This window comes from Equus quagga, chromosome 7 (assembly GCF_021613505.1).
Source record: "Equus quagga isolate Etosha38 chromosome 7, UCLA_HA_Equagga_1.0, whole genome shotgun sequence".
NCBI classification, from domain to species: domain Eukaryota; kingdom Metazoa; phylum Chordata; class Mammalia; order Perissodactyla; family Equidae; genus Equus; species Equus quagga.
In genome coordinates, this window is record NC_060273.1 from 9196773 (window position 1) to 9210064 (window position 13292).

The 13292-nt window shown below is 61.2% G+C and overlaps 1 protein-coding gene across 1 annotated transcript; it reads right to left on the reverse strand.

Annotated features, from left to right (window-relative positions):
* Positions 1-5513: 5513 nt before the first annotated feature.
* On the reverse strand, positions 5514-8324 carry SOCS1 (suppressor of cytokine signaling 1). Its single transcript, XM_046667657.1, has 2 exons — positions 7243-8324; positions 5514-6649 (listed from the first exon to the last, which is right to left on the reverse strand). The coding sequence occupies exon 2, from the start codon at positions 6597-6599 to the stop codon at positions 5937-5939; it is 663 nt and encodes a 220-aa protein (XP_046523613.1). The 5' UTR covers positions 6600-6649; positions 7243-8324; the 3' UTR covers positions 5514-5936.
* Positions 8325-13292: the final 4968 nt, after the last annotated feature.

A 13292-nucleotide genomic window follows, 5' to 3' on the forward strand; every position in this document is an offset into this window, starting at 1 on the left:
TTAGAATCCCCTGGCTTCTGCCCTCTATCTGCTGTGTGACCCTGGGCACTTTCTTTAACCTCTCTGTGCCTGAGTTTCCTCATCTGCCAATGGAGGAGCATAAGAATGATTGTATCTGTTTCATAGGGTTCTTTGAGGATTAAATGAGATACCAGGCATGGAGGACATATGACAATGCTCAGCGTCCAGTGAGCATTCCATGAGTTGGAGGCCCGGCAGCCAGCACTGGTCTCAGCCAATGGCAAGCTGGGAACGGGAGCAGGTGTGTCTGCCTTGATGGCCATGCTGATTCAAATACATCTGCGTGGCTCGTGTGATGTGAAATGATAATTATTATTATACTTCTTTATTTGAATGGTGATGCATTTTGCCTCCACTTACATTAAATCGGTTGGTCCTGCTGACCCCTGGGGAGCAGAGCAGAGCGGGGGTAATCGAGTCTACTGCTTGTTTTACAGATGAGGCCACTACAGTCGGCAGGCTCAGGACTCGAACCCAGGTCCCTGGCAGCTCCTTCGGCTCCTCCTGCTGCCTCCGGGGTGAAATGCTGGTGGGGAGGGGCCAGCCCAGGCTGACCTTCGTAGGCCTTGCCCCTTCCTCTTCTTCATCGCACCTTTGGCTGCCCCTCCCGGCTGCACCCGGGTGTGGGAGGGCATACGCATCTCGTCACACAGGCCCCTGCAGGTCCCCAGGTGGAGCCGGCCCTGACTGCCACCCTCCCAGCCCTGCCCTGGCCCGGGATCCAGCTCTCTGGCTCACGCGGTCCCCTCCCTGTGCAGCCCCATTTGCATCCACAGCCTCATTTGCAGCCAGACCCACCGGCTCCCAGAGCCACTCCCAGGGTCCCGTCTCGCCGCCGTTCTCCTAGTTCTGATGCAGCCTTGCAGATAAGCTGCCAGCCCACGGCTTCTCCTGGCTTCCCGGCCTGTGCCGTGGGGAGAGGGTGGGACAGAGAGATGCTCTGAGCCCCAGCTGGGCCTCGGGATTGCTCTGAACATCCTCCAGGGGGGTCCTACGTGTCAGAGACGGAGCGCAAACCCATGAACCCTTGAGCATCGTAGTGGTAAGATCACGAACTTGGGCATCAAGCACCTGGAGTCAGATTCCGGCTATGCTATGCCCTGGACCCACACGGGGCGATTCCTTCCCCTTTCTGAGCCTGTCCCCTCACCACGCACCTGGTGAGGTGTTGGCACCCACCAGGTGCTCAGTAAAGGGCATTCTTTTAAAACAGCAGTAGTGCAAGGACCAAGAAGCAGAGAAGGCCAGTCCCGAGTATTGGAGGCACCCTTTACTTGGCTGCTCCCAGGGGGTGGGGACACTCCTCCATCCTGTGTCCAGGCGAGGAGATGCTAAGGGCTGTGAGTCCGGGAGGCAGGGATCCATGTGGACTGGGATGGGGTGAGGTGCTTTGCGGTCTCTGAGGACTAGAGGGGGCGGGGAGACCCACTATCATGGCCTTGACCTGGCCTGCCCTTAGGACACACACTCTCTGGGCCCCGGTCTTCCCAGAGCCCACAGATGGCCCGCAGATGGCCTATGAGCAGCAGCACGGGTGGCCTTAGGACCCCATGGAGGCGCAAGGCTGAGGGGAGCTGAGCATTGGCGCAGGAGTCATCGGCACATGTCATCACCACATGTCGGCCAGGGGAACAGCATGTGCAAAGGCCCGGTGGCTGGAGGGCTCATGGTGAGTGCTGACACCAGACACGTGGGCAGGGACCACCTGCAGGCCTCGAGGGTCCTCGTGGGTCCTCGTGGGTGGTGGGCCTTCTCCCAAGTGTGGCAGGGAGCCATTGCAGGACTGGGGCTTGGCGATGTGCCACCCCACACTGGGTATGTGGGTGGGGGAGGGGACGGGGTTGTATGGGGCCAGTCGGTGTACAGCCGGGAACCCAAGTTTCCCATGAGGGTGGTCTGTCATATCCCATGGCCAGGGGCAGGGTTGGGAGGGGCAGTCTGAGTGCCCACCTTGGGCACCATTGTCCCTGGGTGAATTTGCTTTGTTGAAAATTGCACTCCCCTCTCTGCAGGACCTTGAGACCCCGGAATCAGGGGAAGCCCATGTGATTCCCTGGAAGCCTCGGGCCCTGGGGAGTCTCTGGATGATGATGGTGGAGGCCAGGGGAGGGGGCTGCAGAGTGGGCCTCCAGGTGGCATGGCCACACCCACCCTGTGCCGGGCCTCAGTCCACCTCCACTCAGGGCCTCACATCCTCCCCCAGAGTTGAGGCCGCCCCGCCCTGCACAAGTGAGCCCCACCTGCGCTCACCTGCACTCCGGGCCCTGCTCAGACCAGGCCGGGGGGGGGCTCAGGTCTTCCTTGGGGTTTCTGCGTGACGCCTGCCCCAGGGCCGGCCGCCCCAGGCCTGGCCCACGCTTGGTCCTGTGGCTGTCTCTGCCTTGCTGTTGGCCTGACTGCCTGGACGTGAGGGGTCTGGCCCAGAAGGAACCAGCCCCCATCCCTCCCCCTCCCCGGGATACACACATAAGGCAAGAAGCCGAGGGCCATGTCTACCCAGCGGTCACCCCCAGGCCCTTGTCACACTCCACATCCACACTCCTCACCACGGCCCCCAGGGCTCCGGGCCTGCCCACCCATCCCACCTCCTCTCCTGCGCTCGCCTCCTTCTGCCCCTCCAGCTCGGCCAGCCTTCTGGAACCTTCTGGAAGGTGCTGAACTCCTCCCCAGCTGACTGCCTCTGCCCTTGCGTTCCCTCTGCCTGGAACTCAGCAGGTGCTCCGTGAGTGCTCATCACTGAGTGCTGAGATGGGCTGCCAGGTGCTGTTCTAAGTGCTGTGTACATCACCTCAGGAAGAGGCACAGCTCGCTACTTCCTGGCTGCGGGACAGGGCCAGCTCCGCTCCAAAGCTGGGGAGGATCAAGCAGGTCGAGGTGAGGCCTAGGAATATGCCTTTTCACAGGCTTCCTCCCCTCCCCTCCCCCACTCTTTAAGAAACAATTGCCTTTAGAGTCAGCTGGACCCGGTGCCAGTCTTGGCTATCACTTTTGAGCTGTGTGACCCCAAGTGAGTGACTGTACTTCTCTGAGCCTCTAAAATGGGGATGAGCGTCCCCGGCTGCGGGGCGGCTTTGATGTGGGTGGAAGGCCACTCCCACACCTGTACACAGTTCCCATCGCTCTCAAGAGCCGCTCCCTTCCCATCCTGCAGGCCCCATGCTGCCCAGCTCGCCCCCTCTGGGGAAGGACACCTCAGAGGCACCTGGGCCCCCAACCCGGGCCACCACCCCCCCACACACACACTCACAAACCCTCCTCTCACTTTTCATTCTTGTAAATTGACGTCAGCACTGCTGAATCATGAAGCTGAGGTTTGAGACAGAGAGAATCTGTACCTCCGGGGAAGCCACATGGCACCCATCGCCCCCGGCCCACCCCAGCCCTCTCTTCCTCTGCAGCGCTGTCTGCACACATCTGTGACACGGGCCTGCAGTGCGGCCCACTGTGCACGGCTTAGCATAGATCTTTTTGAAAAGGACTCACAAAGAGAAGGGGCCGGCTCTGGGGAGCGTGCTCAGATGGGGGCCTCGATTCTTAGCTGCTGGGCTCCAGGTTTTCTAAGAGGAAGGGGTTTGTGGAAGGAAGATGTGATTTTTCCACTTTTTTTTTTTTTCAAGGAGGAAAAAACCCTGAAAATATTGGAAACTACCTGCGAATTCATCCGTTAGATGCGGACCTGGTTCCTCATCTGTAAAGCGGGGATAGTCACAGGCCCTAAGTCATACACAAGGCGGGGGTGAAGGCTGATGTTTTAATATCAGTCACTAGGGGTCTGGAGTGGGGCCAGCAGTGACGCTATCTCTAAAAATGTCAGCAGCTGCTGCTGTTTATTCTTCTTATTATTGAAACCATTAGGCCCTCGTGGGAGGCTGTGTTGCCTTGTGGTACCCAGCCGCTGAAGCTGTACAAAGTTTGAAAATCTGGCTCCCCTACTTGCTGTGTGTCCTGCTAGGCCTCTCTGAGCCTCAGTCTTCCCATCTGTAAAATGGGGGAGCGGTTTTTAGCTCACAGGCTGGTTGTGAGGACTCAGCGAGGGAGCTCAGGACCCGGCACGCGCAGCAAGCGCTCCCTCCGTGTCTGTGATGTGCCCAGGCATCGTCTCCTTGGACCTCTCTATGTCTCCACGCACTGCCCAAGCTGGCTGGGGGACAGGGAAAGTCAGGCCCAGGGCAGCAATGGATCCACACAGCCGACAACAAAAGGCAGGGAGGTGGTTCAAAGAAAAGGCACAGAGCCGAGCGTCAGCTCCCTCGCTCCCACCCCCTCATTAGAGGATGAAATTGCGGAAACTCTCGGAGATCCCTCCTCGCCGTCCTTCACCTGGAGGCCTGGAACCTCTTTAATCCCCAAGACATGCCGGGGCCGCTCCGGCTCTCCGACGCTCAAGTTAATTTTATGCTGCACTTTCGAGGCGGAAAGGTATTATTAAATATTAGGACACTCCATTTAGAAGCGTGCCCAGGGCTGCAGAGAGCCGTGCCAACATCTCGGAATGAAGCGCAACGCGTCCGCTTCACCCTAAACCCGAAAGGGACTCGGTTCACTGGGGACAGCAGTCCAGCGTGGCTTATCTGTCAGGCCGGCCACAGACACAGGAGGAGCCCTAAAACCCGGGTCACAGGCTCTTTCTGGGGACGCGAGCCGGCCCCACAAGCATCCTGGAACAGCGGCTCCCTCCCCTGCCCTTGCAAACATCACCTCCTCCGTAAGATGCAGACTGAGGGTTCCAGCAGACGCCTCCTCCTCCAGCGAGCCCATTTCGGAGGCAGACACGGAGGCCCCAAGAGGGGAAGGGAATTGCCCAAAGCCACCAGCAGGGCCCTCCTGCCACTACAGCCCACAAAGCCGCTTTCTGGCTCCAAGCTGTGTGTTCAGCGAAAAGTACATGAAACAGAACAGGGTGGGAGGGAAGTCAGGCCCAACCCCGGGTCCCCATCCCATCTAAAATGTCTCCCTTGACTCCGGGGTTTCAGAATGTGCCACTCCTCCTTCCACAAACTCATCAAGCGTCTCCCCCACCCCGGGTTCCTGGAAGTAGCTGTGGTCACAGAATGAAAGCAGTTTCCTCTCTGTCACCCATTTCAAACAGATTCTGGGTGGACAGCCAAAAAAAAAAAAGACCCAAGTGTCTTCTGGGACACGGGAATGACCACAGGCCGATTCACCCCAGCCTTGGTTTTCTCTCCTGTAAAAGGGGGCTAAGAGGTGGCTTCACAGGGTTGTCTCTGTAGGATTAGATTTGAGCCTGTAAAGCACAGAATCGGGCCCGGCACACATTAAGCGCTGAAATGTGAACTTGCATTTTCCCGGACACAAAATACCAAAACCAGACCCACGTCCCCTCGGAGCCCTGAGAGCTGTGGGTGGCCCCCAGCCAAGGAGCACCTCCAGCCAACCACGGCAGCCTTAGGGCCCCCCTCTCCCCGGCCCTGTTCACAACCAAGGAAAACCTCGGACAAAGCACACGCTCTAGAAACCTTGTTTCTTTAAAAAAAAAAAAACTTTCATAATAAAGTTTATTCCCTAAATTAGTTGTAAAAAATATAAAATAGGTTTCTGCACAGCAGAAAAATAACGCCAGAGGCCCTCCCCCAACCCCTGGTCTGTGCAAAGATAAGTGGATATATGTAAACATGAAGAGGTAGGAGGTTCGACTTCAGGTCGAAGCTGCTACAACAACCAGGGGGACCCAGAGGGAGCACCTGGAGGGGGCGCGCCCGCCCCAAGAGCTGGGGAGGGGTCTGCGGCCTGGACCCCCGGCAGCCAGGGGGAGGCGCATCGCCCCCCCGCGCCCGCTCCCTCCAACCCAGGCGTGGAAGGCACCCCCAGCCCCAACGTTATTATTCTAGGGAAATAATAATTAATAATGGGAAATAATAAGGAGGCGCCCCAGTTAATGCTGCGTGCGCGGCCGCTCAGATCTGGAAGGGGAAGGAGCTCAAGTAGTCGCGGAGAACGGGGTTGAGGGGGATGCGCGCCAGGTTCTCGCGGCCCACGGTGGCCACGATGCGCTGGCGACACAGCTCCTGCAGCGGCCGCACGCGGCGCTGGCGCAGCGGGGCCCCCAGCATGCGGCGCGGCGCCGCCACGTAGTGTTCGAGCAGCTCGAAGAGGCAGTCGAACGTCTCGCGGCTGCCGTCCAGGTGGAAGCGGCCGGCCTGGAAGTGCACGCGGATGCTCGTGGGGCCCGAGGCCATCTTCACGCTCAGGGCGAAGAAGCAGTTCCGCTGGCGGCTGTCGCGCACCAGGAAGGTGCCCACCGGCTCGGCGCGCAGCCGCTCGTGCGCCCCGTGCACGCTCAGGGGCCCCCAGTAGAAGCCGCAGGCGTCGAGGAGCGCGCTGGCGCGGGTGATGCGCCGGTACTCGGCGTGCGAGCGGAACGTGCGGAAGTGCGTCTCGCCCGGGGCCGGGGCCGGGACCGCCGGGCAGGGCCGCAGGCGCGCCGGGGCCGCGGGCGCCGCGGAGGAGGAGGCGGAGGAAGAGGAGGAGGAGGAGGAGGAGGAAGGCTCTGGCCGCCGTCGAGGCTCTGCTGCCGTGGAGATTGCATTGTCGGCTGCCACCTGGTTGTGTGCTACCATCCTACACGCGGGGCCGGCCGGAGGGGTGGGCCATAGCGTCCGGGGATGCGCTGATGGGGAGACAGAGGCAGTGAGCGGAGGCGCCGGGTGCGGCCGGGCAGGTGGGGGGCCGCGGGACCACTTGGAGGGGTGGGGCTCCAGGCTGAGCCGACCCCAAAGCGCCGAGGGCGGAGGATCAAGGCGGCGGGGCCCCTTGGAGCCTCAGTGGACGCATCTAGTAAATGGGCTTCCCCATCCGCCGAGGGCTTCCAGGGTGGGTGCGGACTCCGGGTGGCGGGGAGGCGGAGTCCAGCCTCCGGGGCGCTCGGAGTTTGGGTAAGAGAAGGGGGCGTGGAGAGAGGTGCCGGGGAGAAGCCAGCCCCGACTCCGGCCACCTGGCCCTCGGCTCGCCGCCCCGCGGCCGCCGCCTGCCGGCCACACCGGGGATTGGCCGCCCGTCCGGGCGATTTGGGCAGAAGCAGGAGAAAAGCGGCGCTGCGGGAGCCCCGCGCGCGGGGGGCTGCCAGGGTGGGGCCGGCGGGAGCCAGGGGCGTGGCGGCCGCGACCCCAACGCGCAGCCCCCGAGGCCGGCCTGCCAGCCGCGATCCCGTCCTCCCCCGGCCTCCCCTGTCCCTCCCGCTTCCTTGCCCGGTGCCTGGCTCACCTGGCGGCGGGGCGCGGGGCCGCGGGCGGGGCGGCGGGGGGCTCCGGGGCGGCTCTCGCGCATGCTCCGGGGCCGGGAGCCGTGCAGCAGCCACGGCCGCAGCTCGCTCTGCCCGCGCCCGCCCCTGCGCCAGTCTTTTAAACCGGCGTGGGGGCGGGCCCGGCGACAGGCCCCGCCCCGCGGGCTCCGCCCCCCCCTCAGGACCCGCCCTCCCCGCCACTTTCGGTTTCTTTTTCAAGGGTGGCGCTGGCGCGCGGCGGGCCCCCGCCAGCTAGAGCTTTTCCAAACCTCCGGGGACCCGCTCCGCGGAGGCCCCCTACGCTGACCCAGGCTGCACAGCCCTAGGACCCGTCCATCAAGGTCTCCGGCCCCGCCCCTGAACCCGCTGGCCCCTTCTCGGACGCCCCCTTGGGACCTGAAGTCCCTGCTTTTGCCCCCAGGACGCTCGATCGCGGGTTTCTGCATCCAAGCCCTTAGGATGCTCTGCACGGGTCCTGACGCACCCCTCGCCCCCGCCAGGTCTCTGTCTTCTACTCCCCTCGAGCTAGACCTCTCCACCGAGCCTGGGGTCCGGCCTGAAGGTCCGGGCCTCCCGCCCCTCCGCACTGCTCCCGCCGTCGCCCTGCCCCCAGGGTCCCGGGGTCCCGCCCCCGCACCCCTCCCGGCCCGTCGGCGTCCTTGGTCTAGTCTTGGGCTTCCCAGGAAGCGGCGGCCTGACCGCAGGCTTCGGAGGAATCCTTCGGCGGCGGGAAGGGCGCCTCTACTGCGGGCCGGCCGAGTTCCTCGGAAACCGGGCGGGGCGGCGAGGCCGGCGGCTGCCTCGGCTTGCCCTCGCCGCTGCTCCACTGCCGGGGAAACTGAGGCCCGGGCGGGGCCGTGATTCGCAGCGACTGGCACCTCGGGAGCTCTGCACGAGGCACACCCTCCGCGCTCTTAGCTTGGGGACAGGAGCCGCTGGGCACCTCCAGACGCGCTTTGGAGCCCAATGAAAAGATGGTTCATTTTCAGATGCCGTGGTTCCAAAACCTGCTTTGAGTTTCCCGGCCAGTCCTCCGCTTCCCCCACCTCTGCCTGACAGATTCCCCTCCCGCTGCCCGGTCAAGCATCTACCCGGACCCGCAGCCCCACCTTGGGCTCCGGATGATGGGGGTGGTGGTGCGGGCTATGATTTGTACACTGGTGTGTGTGAGCGATCCTGGGTCGTGGAAAGGGGCTGGCACATGTAATTTTTTAAGGAGAGAAAGAACAAATGAGGGTTGGAGCTGGTGGGTAAGTAGTGTTGGTCTCAGGGTCACACAGAAGACAGGCCAGGCTGGGGGCACGGTGGCTGGCCGCTCATTGGGGCACACTGCCCTCTACAGGCTGCAGCCCAGCCTGCACCTCTCCTTGAAGCCCTGGGTGCCTTTCTGGCCCTTTCCTTCCCTGGCCCCAGGCAGCTCTCAGGTCCCCTGTGTTTCCTCCTGGACACGAGGGAGTGTCCCGGAGCCAGCCTTTCTTGGGACCTGTCGGCTCCCTGAATTCGTGTCAGCAGCAGCTGGTGGTGGCCATTGATGTGGTCGCCCTGGGTCATGTGCTCGCACGCTCCGTCTTGTGCAAGGGGATGAGAGGGAAGACGCAGAGCCGAGCGTGTGTCAGTGGTCAGGTGCTGTGGTCATTCCAGAGCAGTGCTGGGGCCGTGCCTGTGGGGGGTGCTGAGTAAGATATAAAGCAGTGCTTAAAAGCCACACTTTGGACCCAGACTCCCTGGATTTCAATTGCAGCTCTGCAAGCTTTCCAGCTTTGTGACCTTGGGCGTAACTTAACCCCTCTGCCTTGGTGTCTTCGTCTGTGTGATGGAGATAACAGTAGCACCTCCTTCAGAGCGGTGGGGGTTGACTAAGTGACTGTGGGTCAGGTGCCTGGGACAGTCCCCCGTGAATAATCGGCTTGCAGTGGGCGTTGGCTGTCTGTCACTGTCTCTCATCCGAGGGTGCCTGTGGGCGTGGCAGCGTGTTGGAGCCTGCAGGCACATGGCCTCATCCCTGAGCCCATTTGAGAAGCCAGAGAAGGCTCGGGTGGAGTGGAAGGAGGGGAGTTTTGGGGGTAAACCAGGCCCCTGGGTGCCAGCACTGGGTGGTGGGGGGGTGGCACCTCCTTCCCACTTGAGCTGAGGGCAGTGGTCCAGGCCCAGAGATGGCGGCCATGCTGGGCTGACTCCTGTATGACTTGTCTTCCTTGCATCATGTCTCCTTGGCAGGCCTCTGCACGAAGGGAAATCTATAAATACCTAATGGCCCATGTGTCTCCCGTCGACAGCCTCGACGGCTACTGGGGACAGTATTTATTTTTCCCCGGGGACTGAGGCCTCCTCTCGGCCCCCCTCTTGCTGCCACACTCCCACCCATCGCTGTGGATCCCTCTCCTTCATTTCGTTTACTGTGATATATTGGCCTAAGCTGACTGAGCTCAAGGCTTTCCAGTCTTTAGAGCACTGGATTGGGACAGCCATCCAATCTGCCCATTTCACAGATAGGGAAACTGAGGCTCACAGGGAGAGTCACTTGCCCAGGGGCACACGGCTCAGAGCTGACACTCATACCCAGAATGTCAGATCCCAAAGCTTTTGCCCATGTCTACTGTGCTGTTAAACTCCCTCCACCCCCGGTTCCTGGTGGCCTCGCATCCTGGTCTGTTTTCTGGGAAAATAATAGATGCTGAAGAAGTCAGAGTCATCCGTGTGTATCCTGAGGCTGCCTGGGGAGGAGTGGGGACTTCCCTCTTGTCTGTAAGCTTTGGGCCCTTCTGAGTCTCAGATTCCTGGCCTGGACGGTGGGCCCGGCCCTCCCTGACCGGATCCTGCTTGTGAAAGCTGTGGTGACTCAGGCACAAATCAGCCAGCACGTGTGTGTTCTCCTCGCCACCAACAGCGACAGTTGCTATGGCTTTGGTTTCATTTTCTGAAGTCCTGAGTTCTTTTGAAACCAAATCCAGATGCCAGAAGAGACAAGAAATGAGCTGATTGACACACATCTGCCTCCTGGACAGCTCTTGTGGAGGACCAGGGCTAGGCTCCCAGGAAGCCAGGTGGGGGTGGGGAGCCCTGAGGGGCTGCCTTCAGACTCCAGGCCTGCTGCTTCCCAGCTGTGTGACTTCCGGCAAGCCACTTGCCCTCTCTGGACCTCATTTGCCCCATCTGCAAAATGAGTTCTGGAAGTTTGGTGCCTCACAGAGCAGCAAGGCATGCAGAGCTGGGAGCCAAGTGCCAGGCACAGGGAAAAGTGCTCAGCACAGATGATTTCCTGTCACAGGGCCGTTGGGACAGCCCTGTGTTCATAGCTTGCTGGACCACAGCCAGATGTGCGGGATGGTTCCCGAGGAGTGAGGGGCCCAGCCAGCAGCTTGGACGAGTCAAGATTCTGGCCCGGACAGCTAGGTTTTTCAGTTTCTCTTTCCAGCTCTGGCACAGTTCTGCTGGGAACAGTGGCCGCGGGACAGGGCCTGTAATCCTGAAACTGCCCTCTGCCCCCGTGCCCCTCAGCCCGCCTTTTCTCCGAACCCACGGGGCAGCCTAGGTTCCCACGGGAGCCCGTGCCTCTGGGGGCCCTGAGCTGTGTGGCTTAGAGCCTCGATTCTGCCATGAGCGGCCTGAGTTTCAGCCTGCCACGTAATAAGCATGTGGCCTGGGGCAAGCTTCTCCATGCCTCAGTTTCCTCATCTGCAGGATAAGGGGAATAGCGTATCTATTTTCCTCCTTCAGTATTTATTCTGCAAGTATTTATAGAGTGCCTCCTATCTGCCGGCACCAGGGGCCCAGGGGTCTTCGAGCAGACAGGCGGCGAATTCACGCCATCATCTCAGATGGTGGCAGGTGCTGGGGGGCAATGAACAGGGAGAAAGGGAGCAAGGAGCTGTTGGTGCAGTGCGGGAGGAGTGAGAGAAGGCAGTCAGGGAAGGCCTCTTGGAGGCGGTGACAGCAGAGTTGAGGTCTTTCTAGAAGCCGGATAAAGAGGGCTCTAGGGAGAGAGAAGAAGTCCCAGTGGTGGGAGTGCTGGGCACACTGGAGAACCTGGGGGGAGCCGTGCGTAGCTGGTGTGGAGAGTGGGGGGGGGGGGGGGGGACCTTGGGGGGGGGGGGGCATTTGGATTTTCCCCCTAATTGCAGGAGACACTGCAGGATTGGGTGTGGGCAGAGCTGCCTGGCGCTGGCCTTCCAGGCAGCTGTGGTGTTAGCCTCAATGACCTGCAGTAGAGGCCTTGGAACACACCCCATGTTGATCCCTGACCCCTGTGGGGGTCGCCACGCTAGCCCCTGAAATGGGTGCCACACTGGGACGTTGATGCTTTGTGGAAGAGAGCACTGCTCGGGGAGTCCACGGCCCGGGTTCTGGGCTCAGCCCCCGTACCCCGGGAGACCTGGGAAGGAACGGCTGTTTGCCGAGCGAGCCCCTGCTGGGGCGGGGCCAGGTGGCAGCTTTGGGGTCTGTCGCCTTATTTGCTCTGCCCCTGGTTGTGAGGTGGAAGCTTCATGTCGCCATTGGCCAGCTGAGAAAGGCTCTCCTGGAGCCGGTGGGACTCCGTGGAGGTGATTCGGGGGGGCCCCGGGGGTTGGCCAGACCCCGCCTGGAGAGGTGGCTTTGCTGTGCCGGTGGCCCCGACAGCCTGAAAGATGGCATGTCTCAGTGGGGGAGGGATGTGCTGTGGGGACACTCCAGCCCAAGGAGAAACTTCTCTGGGACAGAGGAGGCTGACCGGCCCCGGAGCGATGACAGGAGCGGTGGCTGGACTCCAGGTGGTGACAGGCTGGCTCCTCGGCTGTCCTCGGAAGGCTTGATGAGAAGCTGCCAGTAGACCCGTCATCCCTGTGTGACGGGGAAAGAAGGGAGAGATCAGGTCAGAGAGGCTGTGAAGTGTTAGCCGGTCGCTGTTATGGTGTTAGTGACACCGACACAGGAGGGGCCCGAAGGAGGACTGCTGAGAGCCCTGGTTGTGGAGTGTAGACGCCTGTTGCGGTCCCAGCACCCCACCCCCACCAGCCCCGTGGCTTCAGGCAAGTGGACTTAACCCAGTGGCCCAAAGAATAGTGCCAAAGCCCAAACGTGGCAGAACCAGTGTGTTTTCGTCAGTGGCTCCCTCAGGACCTCCTGGGAGTCCATTTGTCATGTTTCCACACGCTATTCTAACAAGCCGATCTGGTACCCTATGCCATCCCATAGCTGCTGAGGACAAGAAGCAATCGCAGTTTCCTTTGGGAGCTGAACGTAGAGGGGAGGAAAGAATTTGCAAAAGCTGCGAGCCTGGACGTGAGAAGGGACCACACAGCAGGCCGGGGAGATTGAGAGGCAGAACTCAGTGTCCCCTCGCCACGAGAACGCGGTTGAGAGTGGCAGGCACGGTGATGAGAGGTCGGATCCGGCCGGCCCTCTCTGTCTGGGCAGGCCTGTTGTCTCGGGGCACACAGACAGGGAGGCCGTGACGTGGGAAGCCCAGGGTGCTGACGCAGGAAGGGGCGCCTGGCCAAGCTGGCAGGGCCCAGAGGCAGGCTGGGAGGAGGTGATCCTTGACCTGAATTTTAAAGATCAAGTGGGACTAAGCCAAGGGTAGACGAGGGAGAACAGCCTGGCCGAGCCCAGCACAAGCACAGGCGTGGAGACGAGAATCTGAGGACCCCAGCGGCAGGTGGCGGGGGACGGGGAGTGGGGGAGGGGAGAAGGTAAGACGGCCAGCGGCCCCGCGTGCCAGACCAGCTGGTGGTTTATAGGGTGGTCCATAGGGTGAGGCTGATAGGGTGGGGTAGGGCTGGAGGAAGGCAGGGCCTGGGCTTGGCTTCTCCCTGCCCTGGGGCAATGAGTCCCTCTGCAGAGAGCCTTCTGTGTCACCTTGCCCAGACCAGCTAGCCCAGAAAGGGACCAAAGCCATTGGCTCAGAAGAGATAATAACACCACTTTGCCTGCACAGAGTTTATATTCAACATTCCTGTACTATCTCTTTTCAGAGTCCGCAAAGCTTTACTAAGCACCCATCAGAGACCTCTCCCTGATGCTCGTTCCTTTTTTCCTCCTTAATTTGCTCTCT

Excerpts from the sequence above, each read along its gene's own strand:
- SOCS1 (XM_046667657.1), bottom strand. The coding sequence starts at position 6,599 with ATGGTAGCACACAACCAGGTGGCAGCCGACAATGCAATCTCCACGGCA.